The following is a 15,104-nucleotide window of genomic DNA, read 5'->3' as shown; positions in this document are numbered from 1 at the left end:
CCCCACCATATCCCTTTTTCGCTTGCACTTCAAGCACAGAATTATTCATTTCCTTGCTGGGTTGCTATGGAGCTCGTCACCATGGCAGCCAAAGGCCTTGCAAACATTTATTTGCACAACTGCCCAGTGGATTCCTGTAAAATTGTTTTCCTCGCTCTGCAGCTGGAAACACAAGCCGTAGCAGCACCACAACAAACTGAAGACGTTTATTCGTGGCAGAGCGGTGCTGTCAGAGCCCCCCCAGGGGCTGGAGAGGACAGCCCAGCACCCCATGGATGAGAACCACGCACCCCGGGGTTGCCTGGCAGGGCTGCAGGCAGCGCTTGGCCTGGGGAATTTCCCAGGACACCCTCAGCATCCTCCCTCCTCTCTCATTTGGGGCTTTCTGGCTCCTACGGCAGTGGTGCCCCAGTCAGCACTGCTCCCACCCCACGGCCCCGGATGCTCCCAGGCTTTCCCACTGCAGGGAGGGGGATGTCGCTGGGGCTTGTTTGTCCTTTTCCCTCCCATTTGCTCCCCAGCTCTGGCTGCTGCTCCCACCCTCCCATCACCTCCCCCAGCAGCCTGACTGGGGCAGCACTCTGCCCTTCCCTCCCCATCCATCTCCCAGGACCAGGGGGTATCTTCAAGGCCATTCTTCCAGCCCCATTCCCAGGCAGCCCCTGGTTCCCCCACGCTGCCCCAGTGCCTAACCCCCCCTACACGGCTGTTTCCTCTCTCCCAGCTTCCTCCAAGCCCTCCCTGCCTCCCTCACTCCCCCTCCCCCCCGCCACCTCCTACACACAGCTCCAGACGGAGGCAGCAGCAGAAGTAAAATCTCAGCCTGTGTGTTTCTCGGCTGGCAAAGTGACAAGCACAAGGGAACCGATCCTTCCCTGCTGGTGCTGAATCTCTGCTGCACTCAGGGCGTGCTGGGGGGACAGCCCCACGGCTGGAGATGCAGCCCCAGGGTCAGCATCCCTCTGGCCCACCACCCACGCCCGCCTCCCACAGCCCCAGCCCACCATCCTCCCACCTCCCCCAGCCTCTAGAAAAATGAAACCAGCTCCAAAATTGCCACAATTTCCTGCCTTTCTCCCTTCCGTAACAGAGGATGCTGCTGGCCCTTCCCCCACACTCCCCAAGCTCCACACATTCCCTGACGCTTCTGTAATGCAATTACAAGGGCTGGAGAGGAACTGGATGAGGCCCAGCTTTAAGATCATGACTTTGCAAAGATGGGATTGAAAAATGTTAGCAGGCAAACGGGGGGAAGATTTGCAGCCTCCCAAAGCACCAGTGGGTCATTATTTCCAGCCAGTGGAGCTGTTGGGACACTGCTCTGACCGGCGGAGGCAGAACAAAAGGCCGTGATGTCTCTAAACGGGGACCAGAGGCAGTGTCCTCCCCTCCTAGGGACTCTTCCAGCCCTCCTGGATGAGCGGGAGCTGAGATCAGTATTATTTCACCCAGCCCATCCTGCCGCCGTCGATGCCCTAAACACGCAGGGAAGGATATTTTGAGAAATTCTTTGGAAAGGTTATTATGCTTATTTATTGGATCCCTGTGCCTCCGCAGCCGGCCATGGCATGTGCTCAGCTGTGCAGGAAGCAGATGGAGACAGAAAAACTAAACTAATACACGTAGCACCTGCTAATTTACCTAAAATAGCATTTCTATGCATAACACTGTGGTGATGAAACTCCTGATATTCTGGGGGCTTTCCAGAATGAGAAGCGCGTCCCATCTCTGGGTTATTTTGCTTTCTCCATAAAAGACTGTCCAGCTTTTGTCCCGCCTGGCAGGAGCCGGGTGGCTCAGACTTCAAGGGCTGTCACAAATGCAGATAAAGTGATTATTGGCCCAGGATGGTCAGTAAGGGAAGGAAACATTCAGCTGAAGAGGGATATGTGACCTGGGAAGAAGTCCATATACTGAATCTGCTGAGATTTGGGCTGATTTTGGCCAAAAGGGTGAACCCTGCAAGCAGGAGTGTTCACTGGGCATCATGCACAGCATGGGGGACCAGCTCTGTGGTCTCCGCGGAAGAGGAGGTGGGGTAGAACAAGGACACATTGCAACAAAACCTTCAGAGTCTGCTCTCAGGATCGGCTCAGCTCTGCAGGGAGCCGGGGGGAAAGGAGAGCAGTTATCCGGGACAACTCCTGCTCCCAGTGTCAAAACAGTTCCTGCCAGTCCCAGCACCCCAAATCCACTCCAAAATTGTACCGTGGGACTGTAGCCCATACTCAGAGCAAAGCCAGGCTCTCCGCAGCCTTGTAATGTTTTAAAGCAGTGTTTTCTCTGCAGTATTTGATAGGAAACCACATCCATAGAATCACAGAAATGTTTAGGTTGGAAAAGACCTTTAAGATCACCGAGTCCAACCATAAACATAACACTGCCAGGTCCACCACTAAACCATGTCCCTAAGCACCACATCTACATACCATTTGGGACTGTTTAGTTTGAGGAGGAGGAGGCTGAGGGGAGACCTCATCACTCTCTACAACTATTTGAAAGGACACTGTAGAGAGGTCGGTGCTGGTCTCTTCTCACAGGTAATTAATGACAGAACAAGAGGAAATGGCTTCAAGCTCCAACAGGGTAGATTTAGACTGAACATTAGGAAAGAATTTTTGACAGAAAGAGTGGTCGGGCATTGGAATAGGCTGCCCAGGGAGGTGGTTGAGTCACCATCCCTGGATGTGTTTAAGAGACATTTAGATGTGGTGTTGGGGGATATGGTGTAGAGGAGAACTTTGTAGAGTAGGGTAGATGGTTGGACTCGATGATCCCAAGGGTCTCTTCCAACCTAGAAAATTCTATGATTCTATGATTTAAATACCTCAAGGGATGGTGACTCAACCACTTCCCTGGGCAGCCTGTTCCAATGCTTGACAACTCCTTCTGTGAATATTTTTTTCTTAATATCCAACCTAAACCCTGGCACAATTTCAGGCCATTTCCTCTTGTTACTTGGGAAAAGAGATCAACCCCGCCCTCTCTACAACCTCTTCTCAGGTAGTTGTAGAGAGCAATAAGGTCTCCCCTTGAGCCACCTTTTCTCCAGACTAAACAAACTCAGTTGCCTCAGCTACTCCTCATAAGACTTGTTCTCCAGACCCTTCGCCAGCTTTGCTGCTTTTCTTTGGACATGCTCCAGCACCTCAAAGTCATGAGCCTCTGAGTGGTCTTCTACCTTTCTTGTCTCAAGACCCACCAGGGCAACACCAAACCTGATGCAACCATCTGGCCCTTCCATAGTTTCCTCCAAGGTGTTTGCTGGACAAAAGACACACAAACATGCTGAGGGGTGGCGTAGGCTGCATCATCAGGCATGAACAACTGCCTCAAATACTTCCCCAAAAAAAAGCAACTTCTCTCCCAGGCTCCCCAGGACCTGGCACAAGCTGGTGCTTTGAGCTCTGCAGCCCCAGAGGCTTTGTCAGGGGGGAAGACCCCACTTCAGAGCAAAGGCCCTCTGCTAGCACAACTCCTCCTTCACTCAGGAGTCCACAGCCCACATTAAAGCGCAGCAGCTCTCAGTCTTAGGGGAGCTCTGTGTCACTTCGATTGCGGCTGTTCCTGCAAAGCAATGACCCCAAAGGGATTTCCAGAGGGCACTGTGGTTTTTTCAGGCTGCCAGGCTCCCCTCACACATTTCTGAGGCCCCAGGAAAGAGAGCAGCCGAGAGCAGCTCCACACTCTACAGAAGCCCTGGAGGAATCATTCAATACTCAAGCACCTTCAAAGGCAGATGAATGCAAATCAGCCAGAACAAGCAGTAATTTTAGCCCAAAGACTGTTATATCTCTTTTGATTCACCTACAAAACATGTGGAACCTGACCTGGCAAAGTGAATACCATTGTTGGCTTCAACTCTTGAAAGTATTTGGGATGCAAACCCAAGGATTACAACTATTTCCTAAACTTCCCAAGGTGTCAGTTCTTTCTGCTGCTCCTCTTGCCCCTGTCAACAAGGACCTGAGGGTGGGAAGTCTGCACAGACCAGAAGTGCCAGCAGTTGCTCCCAGGCCTCCTGGCCTTCCCCGGGAACTGTGATGCCACCAGCTGCGGTGCATGTCCCAGTAGCACATTCTGCAGGTGACACTGTCCTGATGACTGTCTGCTTTTCCCTTTCTCAGCCTGTTTCCCCTCCCTTGCCCATGTGCTTGTTCAATTACTCCCAGCTTCTGGAAGCTGTTGAGTGGTTTCAAGCAGATCCAATGGCCAGGTGGAAGTTTCTGACTCTTCTATCACTGAAAAATCAACAGAGGAAGACACTCATGATACCTCCTGCTAGGGAAAGGCTGAGTTACCAGCCATGCTTGGCCCGCTAGCTTGCCTGTCACTGCCCATCATCACACGGGCAGCTGGAAATTGCAAAAGCTGTTTGTTCTGGTGCTGGTTCAGACTTGGGAGCAGCCTGGGATGCTGTGTGGGATGACGGTGGTGCTGGGGAGGGGCTCAGAGAAAGCAGGATGCTGGAGATGCGGTGAGGAATGGAGAAATAAGCATAGGGAGCATCTCACTGCAGGGTGCACAGGATGGTAGCAAAACCAGATATCATGGTGGGAAATACCAGGGACCTGGACAGGCGGGAGGACTGTCTCATGAAGTTCATGAGTCTCATGAAGTTCAACAAGGCCAAGTGAAAGGTCCTGCACCTGGGTCAGGGCAATCACCAGTATCAGCACAGACTGTAGGCTGAATGGATTGAGAGCAGCCCTGTGGAGAAGGACTTGGGGGTGCTGGTGGATGAAAAATGGGACATGAGCCAGCACTGTGTGCTCGCAGCCCAGAAATCCAGTCGTGTCTTGGGCTGCATCACCAGCACCGTAGCCAGCAGGTCGAGGGAGGTGATCCTCTCCCTCTACTCCGCTCTCCTGACACCCGCCCTGGAGCACTGCATCCAGCTCTGGGGTCCCCAGCACAAGACAGACATGGCTCTGTGAGAGTGGATTCAGAGGAAGCCACAGAAATGGTCAGAGGGCTGGAACAGCTCTGCTACGTAGAGAGGATGAGAGAGTTGGGGTTGTTCAGCTTGGAGAGGAGAAGGCTCTGGAGAGATCTTATCATACCTTTCAATACTTAAAAGGAGGGTTATAAGACAGAGAAAGACTTTCTAGCAGGGTCTGTCATGACAAGACAAGGGGCAACAGTTTTAAACTGAAAGAGGGAAGGGTTAGGTTGGACATAAGGAAATGTTTTACTATGAGGGTGGTGAGACACTGGAACAGGCTGCACAGAGAAGTTGTGGAAGTGTTGAAGGTCAGGTTGGACCTTGGGCTTTGAACAATCTGATCTAGTGAGGTATGTCCCTGCCTATGGTGGGGGGGGGTGTATGTGTAAGTGGATGATCTTTGACAGTCCCTTCCAACCTAAACTATTCTGTGATTCTATGAAAACGCGCCAGAAGAGCCACGTGGGGCCTGAGTGGGACAGAGGGGTCACAGCCACAGGGACCCATCTCTGCAACTCAGCAGTAGCACTGGAGGGGAGGGAGAGGACTGCTGCAGGCTGCAGCTTGGCTGGTGCCTCTGCCCAATATGTGCCAGTTTTCACAACATTTTCAATGAATGAGTGAAGAGAAGGTAAATCTATCAGTGTTTACCCAGACATCTCCACTGGTGTAGGTGTGCATGTGCCTTACAGCACTTGCTGCAGTATCCACTATAACGTTACACAAACTTGCAACGTAAATTCCTACGGGGTTACAACACCCACAGACACCCCTGTGTCTGCTGGGTTAGCAAGTATTTTTTTTTTAGGAAGAACTTGCTAAATCCTGCATCTGTGGCCAGTTGTCTTTCTGCTGTGTATCCACCCCCACCCATGCTGCACAAGCCCATGAATGTCCACGTCTCCCTCTGCCTCTGTCCTCTGTCCCAGCTGCTATGTGCTCTGGGGTGTCCCACCCAGATACATACGTACATACAGCGTCCCCTTGGTGGGAGCATGTCCTGGTACACTGGGGTGCTGCTGTCACGTGGGACATCCTGACCACCCCAAAAACACACCAGAAGCCCCCTGAGCTGCAGCCTCCCTTTGGTAGTACCTGCATCCTCTGAGCACCAAGAGCACTCTTGAGGATGTTTAAGGACTATCCTTGACACATCTTTTTTTCCCCTCCCCTAATGGCAGGCTGCCATTAGTCCTGCCAGCCCAAGTCTTGGAGCTCAAGCGTGAAAACAAACCAAAGACTGAAAAAACCTTCCTTTCCTTCATAGCTCTTCTGTGGGTGCTGCTGCAGTAGCTCCACTGTCAGCCCCAAACCCCTTCTGCTGCACTCTCCTTCCTCCCTCTGCACAGCCTGAGGGACAATGGCCAGGGTCAGACAGGGCTGCTCTGATGCTGTTTAACGGGCGAGTGAAGCGAACATCACTATTGGCCGTGTTCAGCCTGGAAGGGGGAACCTGGCTCGCAACCAGTGGAAACTGGTAACACAGGGAGATTAAGGATTAGAGAAAAATAAATGGGGGGCAGGGTGTGAAATAGCACTCTATATCTTCTTTGCATGTTTTGCCTTTCCCTCCCCCGGCGTGACTGGGGATTCTCACACTGCTCCCCACCTCCTTGTAAGTGCCCCACCAGAGTCCCGGGGGTACCTCCTGCCTGGGATCTTCTTCTAGCCTACCCACACGGCCTGAGATTGTCCACAGTCCTCCCACAAGCTGCCCAGGACACACCAGCTCTTCACACCCCAGGATGTCTCACCCTCCCGTGCCCACCTGTGAACAACACAGAACCCTCCCCCCTCCTCCAAGTGGGAAATCCTGACTTGAACCTGGTGTTTTCTTGAATTAACCATCACACAGAGATCAAAACAAAGAGCTGCCAACCAGGCAAGCACCTTTGGTGACTAGTGAAACAGCAGTGAGATAGGTCCCTTGTACCAGTCCCAGTCCCTGCGTTCTTCCCCCGTATGCCACCACCCCCCCCGCCCAGGGAAACCCCATGCTGACAATCCCACAGGGATGTCCTGCAATGCTGCTGGACCATATTTTGGACAATTCATCGCGGTAATCTCCACTATAGCCACTGATCTGATTTGTCTGGGAATAGCATCTGCTGCTCAGTATCATTCTGTATTCATTTACATTTGCCCAGAGACAGCACAGGGGTTGGTTGTTGTTGTGGGTTTTTTTAAACAAAATACAAACATAATTAAATGAATTAATTTATCCTCCTGTTTCTCCCAAACAAGATTAGTTGAGAATCACTCTACTCAGGTCTGACTGCCTACCACATTTTTAAAGGATATTGTCTGAGCTCTTATTTCCTGAGCATGTGCACCAGAGCTCTCCTGTGTTTCAGAACAAAGAACAAATTCTCTTTGTTGTCCCGTAACAGTGTGAATGCAAGCAATGGACAAGACCGAGAGATGGTCCCTGCCTTATTTAGCTTACCCTGAGTTTTGCCTGGTTCCAGCTGCTCAGAGACATGTGGGATTTTGTTTCGGTAGGCAGGGCTATGCTGAGAAAAGACAGGATTGTTCCTTTCTCCAAATCCCATGAAGACAGCAAAGGGGAAATCACAACATAGGTTTTGAGCCTGCTTTCTGGCTTTGGGTCTGTACCAGAATCACGCTGGGATCCATTCAAACCACTAGTCTAAGCTGCCTCGTCTTCATTGCTATTTAATTTGGGTCAGGCAAATGCAGTTAAGAGCACATCCCTTCTTTTTCTTTTCAGCTAAGAGGTGGCCTGTGTTCCCCAAGCGCCAAGCAGAGAACCCTGCAGTTCGTAGAGCTTGTGGTGCTTACTTGTCAGCAGCAGAAATAGTTGGACATGAGCAAATATTGGAAAGAGTAACAGTGGGCAGAGCCTGGGCAGCTGCCCTTGCACCCTCTGTAATACCTTTACTACCAACTGGTGCCTGGGGAATTCACACACCACATACCGAAACTCTGGGGAGAGCATGGGAACAGAACTGCTGGGGAGCAGGCTGCTCTCCAGGATTTGCCTGTTTGATCACAAAAGAGATGTCAGGGCTGGGCACTGAACATATGACAGCACTTTCTATTTCTGTCCTTTAGTATTGTAACACAGGTTTAGAATAAAAACATCTCCCTTGATTTAATTTAAAACAGGATAAAGGAAATAGAAAAAAAAAAAACAAAACAAAACAAAAACCCAGCAAGAGCCTGTTTCATTGCAGATGTGGAATCTGAACACAGGCAGGGCGTTCAGGAATTAAAATTCACTGAGTTATTTCAGTATCAGTCTGTGCTTGGGCAAAGCCCCTATCCAAAACCGGGGCCAGCCTGAGCAGCGCGTGCTATGGGAACCCCTGCCACAACAGGCACTAACGCCAGCCGCTGGTGGCTTTTTCAGGGACTACCATTAGTCACACAGACCATCAGGGTTAACATCACAGCCTGCGTGCCAGAACCAGCATGTGGTGCTACATCAGCTCTCCCCTGAATGAGAGGCTGCCTTTCCTCCTGCCCTGTCTCTTCCCACTCTACATGCTGCTGCTTCCACTTAGGCACTGGGAAGGGGTTGGAGCTTGTAAAGAGCTTCAGGCGGAGGCTGGGGTGAGGGTCACTGTCCCATGACCTGAGAAAAGGTCCCTGTCACTGAGTTAAGTAGGTCTGCAGTGCATCAGCGCTGCGCCTTGAAGACCTCCACCATGATGCTAGAAGAGGGAGCGATACAGCTTGCTGTGCTGGGGCTCATTTACTCACTTCTTGTAGGAAAACTATTACAGCTGCTCTGGTGCACTTCTGCATTAAAGCAGCTTTGTAGTTAATTGTCATTTGAACTAGAGCGTAAACAGTTAGAAAGATTTTTCTTGATTAAAATGTTGTCAGTGATGGGAAATGCAACAGAGCTCTGACAAAACAGTTCCAGTGATCGCCTTGTTGTTAAAGTCCCTTTTCTAATGGGAATGCTTTATACACTTTACATCAACCCTTCACTCCATTTTGCCTTTGCCAGCTAGAAGAGCCTAGTAACAAAGTTTAATTGCTGCAACAAGCTAGCTATAGTAGTCTCTTAATTTTCTGTTAAGCTAAGTTATCCAGCCAGACCCAGAGAAAGATTCAGCCGCAACCAGCTGCTGCTGCAGATGTTTAACTGCAAGCTCCAACACCGAAATCCAGGAACCAATGCTCCCTGTGGCACTGTTTAAACCTTCACCGGAGCTGCCCAAGTGGCCACCAGGAATGACAAAGCACAGAGGAGTGAGGTCCCCTCTTTCTGCAGACATACGGTACCTGACCCAGCCAGCCAAGGAAGCACAGTATCCAAATTTACTCCTGGTTGCTCCAAGGGTATAATCCTTGGGTATGCCCCAAGAGACATAATCTTTTCACATCTAAATTATCCTGCAGCCACTTCCCTCACACACTATAACCTCTGGTTGGGGTATTCACAGAGGAAGGTGGACTCCCCGTTTAAGTCCTTTCTTACCCTGATGGTTATCAAGGAAGTTCACCCTCTGAAGAGGAGCCCTGCCCCCCCCCCACCATGAGCCAGGAATAAAGACAGGAGAGGTGCACGGCACCTGCTCAACATTTTCTTGTCGATACTTTCTCACTGTGTACCAAGAAAAGAAAACTTTGTTGGGTCAGAGGCAAGAGGGCGCACAGTCAAGAGATAGGTACTCACTTGGGAAGCAGGTCTCTGCTCTGCTGCCAGGGGTTCTTATCTTTTTGGCATCACACATAAATTGACAAAAATTCAGCCATGGTTTTAAGAGCAAGACCAGACTTTAGGAGACCTCCTTCTTGTGAGTGTCCTGACTCATTAGGTTTAATTTCTTCTTCCTTAGCCTCCCTCTGTCCCATTGCCCAGCTCCAGCGGGAAGCATGCAGAGGGTTCCTCACCTGGATGAACCACACCATGTTGGTGATGGCACTTCCCAAGGAATGCAAGAAAGGTTCCAAACGCCCCAACAAATGGAGTTGGGTCTGGGGCTCCCAACCCTGATTCAGCCAAACTAGCCCACAGGGAGAAGCACATACTGTGGCATTTCATGAGGTATCTGCTCCTGCTGAGTTAGACGTGGCTGGGACACGTTTCTCTAGAGGGGCCTTTGGGGACCTGGGGCTCATCTACTCAACTTCTGGCTGGCACAGAGGCTTACACAGCGGTTTGCACTTGGTGCTCAAGCCAGAGAGGCAGTACACTTCAGCAGAACAGAGGTTCCACGGCTGGTAAATGGACTTCCACAGCAGTTTCCAGTGGCCTCCATGCAAGGGGAGGAAACAAGATTTTGGACTGAGAATCTAGCGTAAATGCTCAAAAACTCACAACTTCACCTGGAGCTCCCCACTGTTCCTGACTTTCCTCCTTGAGCCGCAGATACCAAAACCAGGCACACCATTGGAAACAACAGCTGTCACACCATCATCAAACAGAGCTGACATAGAAACAGCCCTATTTCTGACTCTGGCCGAACATTTCTACCAACAACAGGGAACACTCATCCCCAGAGCTGCCAGTGGAAGACTTTGCAGCACTGAAAGTGGCACACAAAGGAAAGAAACCTTCACCAGACACATAAATGGAGAAAGATGCACTTACCCACTTGTTCCAGGTCTCTGGGTCTGAGAGAAGCGCCAGTCTGTGTTAGGCTGAGCTTGCTGCAGAGAAAATAGAAGAGTTTTAATACCTCTATTTTTGCCTTTGAAAATGAAAGTGAACTGATCCTGGATTATTTCAGTCTGGAATATCAGCGTGTTCTTTCCAAGTAAAGAAAATCAATTAGAACAAAAGGAAAGCTTCCCACACACACACACACACACAATTTTTCCTGAGTATTTCTGAACCAGCATGAATACCAAAAAAGCATGACAAAAACTATTCAGCGAATAATCTTCCAAAGCAGCTCAGGAAACCAGGCTGTGAAAGAAATGAAGCATGAAATAAACTGATAAGGGCATCAATTGAGCAGGAGGAATAGTACCAAAGTAATGAGCTTGGAGGAGTGAGGGGGTGGGGGTGGCAGAGTTAATTGAAACTGAGAAAGATGCTCTTAATGCCAGAAGGTAAAATGATAACAGACCTTCCTAATCTGTCCTTCTTCTGTCCTGAAAAAGGCCTGCCTGAGATCTTGATTTCACACATTGTATTTGAATGACTTTTCCTAGATGCTGTGGCCTCAGACCATTACAATATTTTTCTGTCCACAGAGAAAAGAATAAACTTCCGACAGCAAAAGAAAAAAAGCATTATTTGTTTAGGAGACACAATAAACTTCAGACACAGCAGCACACTTTGTAACTTCATTAGGAAGCCCTCATATCGCTTTTTGCCCGTGTTATTTTACCAGCAGACAATGGACACTCTGTGAATGAGGAAGGACGAGAAGCAGGCTTGTATATTCCTGTTTGAATCACGCCTTTGTGAAGGGCACTAAATAGCAGAACTGTTTTCTGTCTGGAAGACACATACTTCCGAAAAATCATAATGCTCTTAATTAACTCCAGAATGATAACATGCTACCTGGAAAGGACAACATTTCCCTTAGTTACCTTAGAAATCAGCAGTTTATAGTCCATACAGTGGAACATCGCTTTTATAGGATTATTCTGCTTGTACATGCAATTACTAAGGAAAAGTGAAGACGGGTACAGCTGACCTAGATTTTTATTTAGTAGATGTGATTTCACTAATTTCTCCACAGCTTTGATGATTCTCATGAAAGAATATATTAGAATAAATTACTCCCCTAAAATAGAGTCCCCACTGCTACCCATGCTGCATGCAAATTAAGCTGCTTAAATACTGGCCCTCCAGATTTCAGATACACATTTTTGCACACGCTGACACACAATCCTGCACTAGATAAGCCCTTCCCAATCTATATTTTGAATTCCTGTTGTAATTACCACTTTCAAATTTAGGTCAGGCATTTATGACACAAAATTACTTTACTTTTTATATCCCAAAGTTATAAAAGCTAACAGCTAAATATAGTCACCTACATCCATATTTAGACATCTGAATAGAAATGGCTAAAGTTTTCAAAGCACGCCGCTGCCTAGGTCTCTGCAAGCCCAAGGGCACATAAGGTCACGAGGATCTTTGTGAAAAATGTCACTACATTCAGTGCTGAAGAGTGAACTCAGCCCCTCACTGGAAACAACCAAGCTGGAAAATGATCCCTTGCCGGGACACAATCAGTAATTAATAACACTTGGGGAGTCAAGAAATGAGAAATTCCTACAATGCACCTCTAACACAGAGCAAAAGAAACACCGACAAACTTTGCTTTCAGACAACCTCCCGTGTCGTGGTTCATATGCCATGCAGAATAAAGGGGTTAAACAGAAAATTGAGAAGTTAAACACCCAAAAAACATGTTCCTGACCACACTAAGAATCACTTTTTAAAAAAAAGAGTACGAACGGGGCCAAAGGAAAACTCTCCACTTCTACAAACACACAGTCTTTGATTTTGCAGTGATGCCCAGCCCCTTCCCCCATCTCCACCAAGCTGAGCCAAAGATTTCACCTGCCACCTCCCAGGAGGTGACAGTGACACACATTCCCTGAAGCCACTTTCTTAGGTGGAAGGACAGCCAGAGAACCGCCACCTAGCCCAGATATCACGGACCGTTGCGCTTAGCAGACAGGACAGTAACAAACACCCATCTCTTACCCCATCGCAGGGACTCGCTAAGGTGCTGGTCACCTGCTCATAGGCAGCCACGGTCTCCGCAGTGCTAGAATGGCTGAAAGGTTTTACAAAGAGGAAATCGCTCTGGTCAGACATGGGCGAAAAACAAGAGGTGTAATTCTGTGCCTGGGAGGTCAAGCCCGCTCCTCCCACGTCCAGGTACTTGATGAAGCCATCTGACTTCATCTGCCCACGGAAATGGGAGGCGGGCTTGCGGCCAGTCCCTCGGCAGCAACCCACAAAGGTCCAGCTGGCAGCACCAGCTTTTAGACACCGGGCAGCCACCACAGCAAACATCACGCAGGACACGAGGGAAATGGACACAAGGGAGATGATGAGGTAAAGCGTTAGGTTGGTATCCTTGGGAGAAGATTTGGGGAGATCCAAGGACTTGGCAAAGTCCTGCATGCTGTTTTCCTCTGGAGAAATTAATATTACCACCGAGGCTGAGAGGGACGGTGTTCCATTGTCCCTAACTTCTACCACCAGCCTGTGGGGATCTTCTGACTCCCTGAGAGCCTGTGCAACCCTTATCTCTCCAGAGCGGCGTTCCACTTGGAAAGGAAAAGCCTCAGCGGTCTCCTGCAGCTGGTAGGACAGCCAGGCATTATGGCCACTATCGGCATCAACGGCTACAATTTTTGTGACCAGATAGCCGGGTTCTGCCAAGGCTGGGATGGTTTGGTGGAAGGCAGAGCCCTTGGGGACAGATGGATAGACAATAGTGGGAGCATTGTCATTCTCATCCAGGACAAACACATGGACCACAGCAGTACTACTCAGTGCAGGAGACCCAGCATCCTTCACCTCCACAGGCACCTGAAACACCTTATCCTGCTCATAGTCCAGAGCTCTCACAGTGTAGATGGTGCCATTGTCCTGGTCTATTCGGAAGTAGGTTGAGATGGGTACATCCTGCATCCCATTGTGCAGGATAGAGTAAGACAACTTAGCGTTGCTGCCCTCATCGGGATCAGATGCTGACACTGAAAAAACAGAAGTTCCAGGAAGGGAGTTTTCCTGAACGTGAGCTGTATCAAAAGGGCTGGAGAAATTTGGTGCATTATCATTCACGTCAGCAATTCGGAGGTAAAAGGTTTTTTGTGTGGCCCTCTGTGGGGACCCTGAATCCACAGCCCTCACCGTGATGTTGTATCCACTGGCCTTCTCCCGATCAAGGGGACCATTTGTGACCAGTGAGAAATGCTCTTTAAAAGACGACACCAATTTGAACGGGAGCTCTTTTGCTATCTGCAGACGGACCTGCCCATTGTCGCCAGAATCGCTATCCTTCACACCAATGAGGGCAATCACAGTGCCTGGGGTTGCATCCTCCTGCACTGGGCTGGAGAGAGAGGTCAGCACGATCTCTGGGCTGTTATCGTTGATATCGATTAATTCCACTCGCAGGTGACAGTGTCCTTCCATGGCTGGGGATCCCTTGTCCCTGGCTCGAACCGCAATCTCATAAGCACTGGATTCCTCATAATCCAGTGGGCCTTTGGTTCTGATCTCCCCTGTTCGGGGATCTAAGGAGAACAGCTTGGTGAATTTAGCAGGTGCGTTATTGCTAATTTTGAAGGAATATTCCACGTCCCCGTTGGGACCTTCATCCAGATCAGTGACATTCAACTTGGTGACCAGAGTGCCCACTGGCACGTTCTCCTCCATATATACCTTGGATATGGGTGGGTCGCAGACAGGAGGGTTGTCATTTGCATCCAGGACATGGATGGTAACCTTGGCAGTGCCAGATTTCACGGGATTCCCTCCATCCAGTGCTGTCAGGGTTAGGTGATGAACAGCCACTTTCTCTCTATCCAGTGCTTTTTCAAGTATGATCTCAGGCATTTTAACACCATCTCCTCTCACATTGATACTCAGGGCGAAATGCTCGCTGGGGCTGAGCTCGTAGGTGGAGATGGAGTTGGAGCCCATATCCGGGTCTTCTGCTACCTCCAAGGGTAGCCGAGTCCCAGGGTTGGCTACCTCAGTGATCTCCAAGACCACCTCCGGCTTGGGGAACTGGGGCGCGTTGTCATTCACGTCGAGGACATCCACCTCAACCCGATGGAGCTGGAGGGGATTCTCCATGACGAGCTGAAGGTGTAGGGAGCACGTGAGGCTCTGCCCACACAGTGCCTCCCGGTCCAGCCTGCTATCGAGGAGCAGCACACCTGCTGCCAGGTCCACCTGGAAGTGCCGCTGCCCACCCTCGCTCACCAGGCGCAGGTTGCGGGCGGCCAGGCTCCGCACCTCCACCCCCAGGTCCTTGGCCAGGTCGCCCACCGAGGAGCCCGGCTCTCGGTCCTCGGGCACGGAGTAGCGAAGCTGGGCGCTGCTGGGAGCCGGCAGGCAGGAGAAGGCTGCGAGCAGCAGCGGGAGCTGCCATGGCAAACTCCGTCCCCCGAGCATCCCGTACCGGGTATACGAACGGAGCAACGCGGAGCGGCGCGGAGCGGCGGCGGCTCCGCGCAGCCTCCCCCGCCTCCC

General features: G+C 50.2%; 1 protein-coding gene across 1 annotated transcript in view; it reads right to left on the bottom strand.

Annotated features, from left to right (window-relative positions):
• Positions 1-15,104, bottom strand: part of LOC104282627 — a gene marked incomplete at its 5' end in the record, with an annotated part of 38,873 nt that overhangs the window by 10,737 nt on the left and 13,032 nt on the right. Inside the window, 2 exon segments of the mRNA XM_009880742.1 lie at positions 10,515-10,672; positions 12,594-14,977. Of these exon segments, the coding sequence (XP_009879044.1) occupies positions 10,515-10,672; positions 12,594-14,977 (2,542 nt within the window).

The sequence above is a fragment of the Charadrius vociferus genome, unplaced genomic scaffold (assembly GCF_000708025.1).
Source record: "Charadrius vociferus isolate BGI_N301 unplaced genomic scaffold, ASM70802v2 scaffold822, whole genome shotgun sequence".
Classification (NCBI taxonomy): domain Eukaryota; kingdom Metazoa; phylum Chordata; class Aves; order Charadriiformes; family Charadriidae; genus Charadrius; species Charadrius vociferus.
The sequence above is the reverse complement of the archived record's forward strand: the minus strand, read 5'-3'. Positions and strand labels throughout refer to the sequence as shown.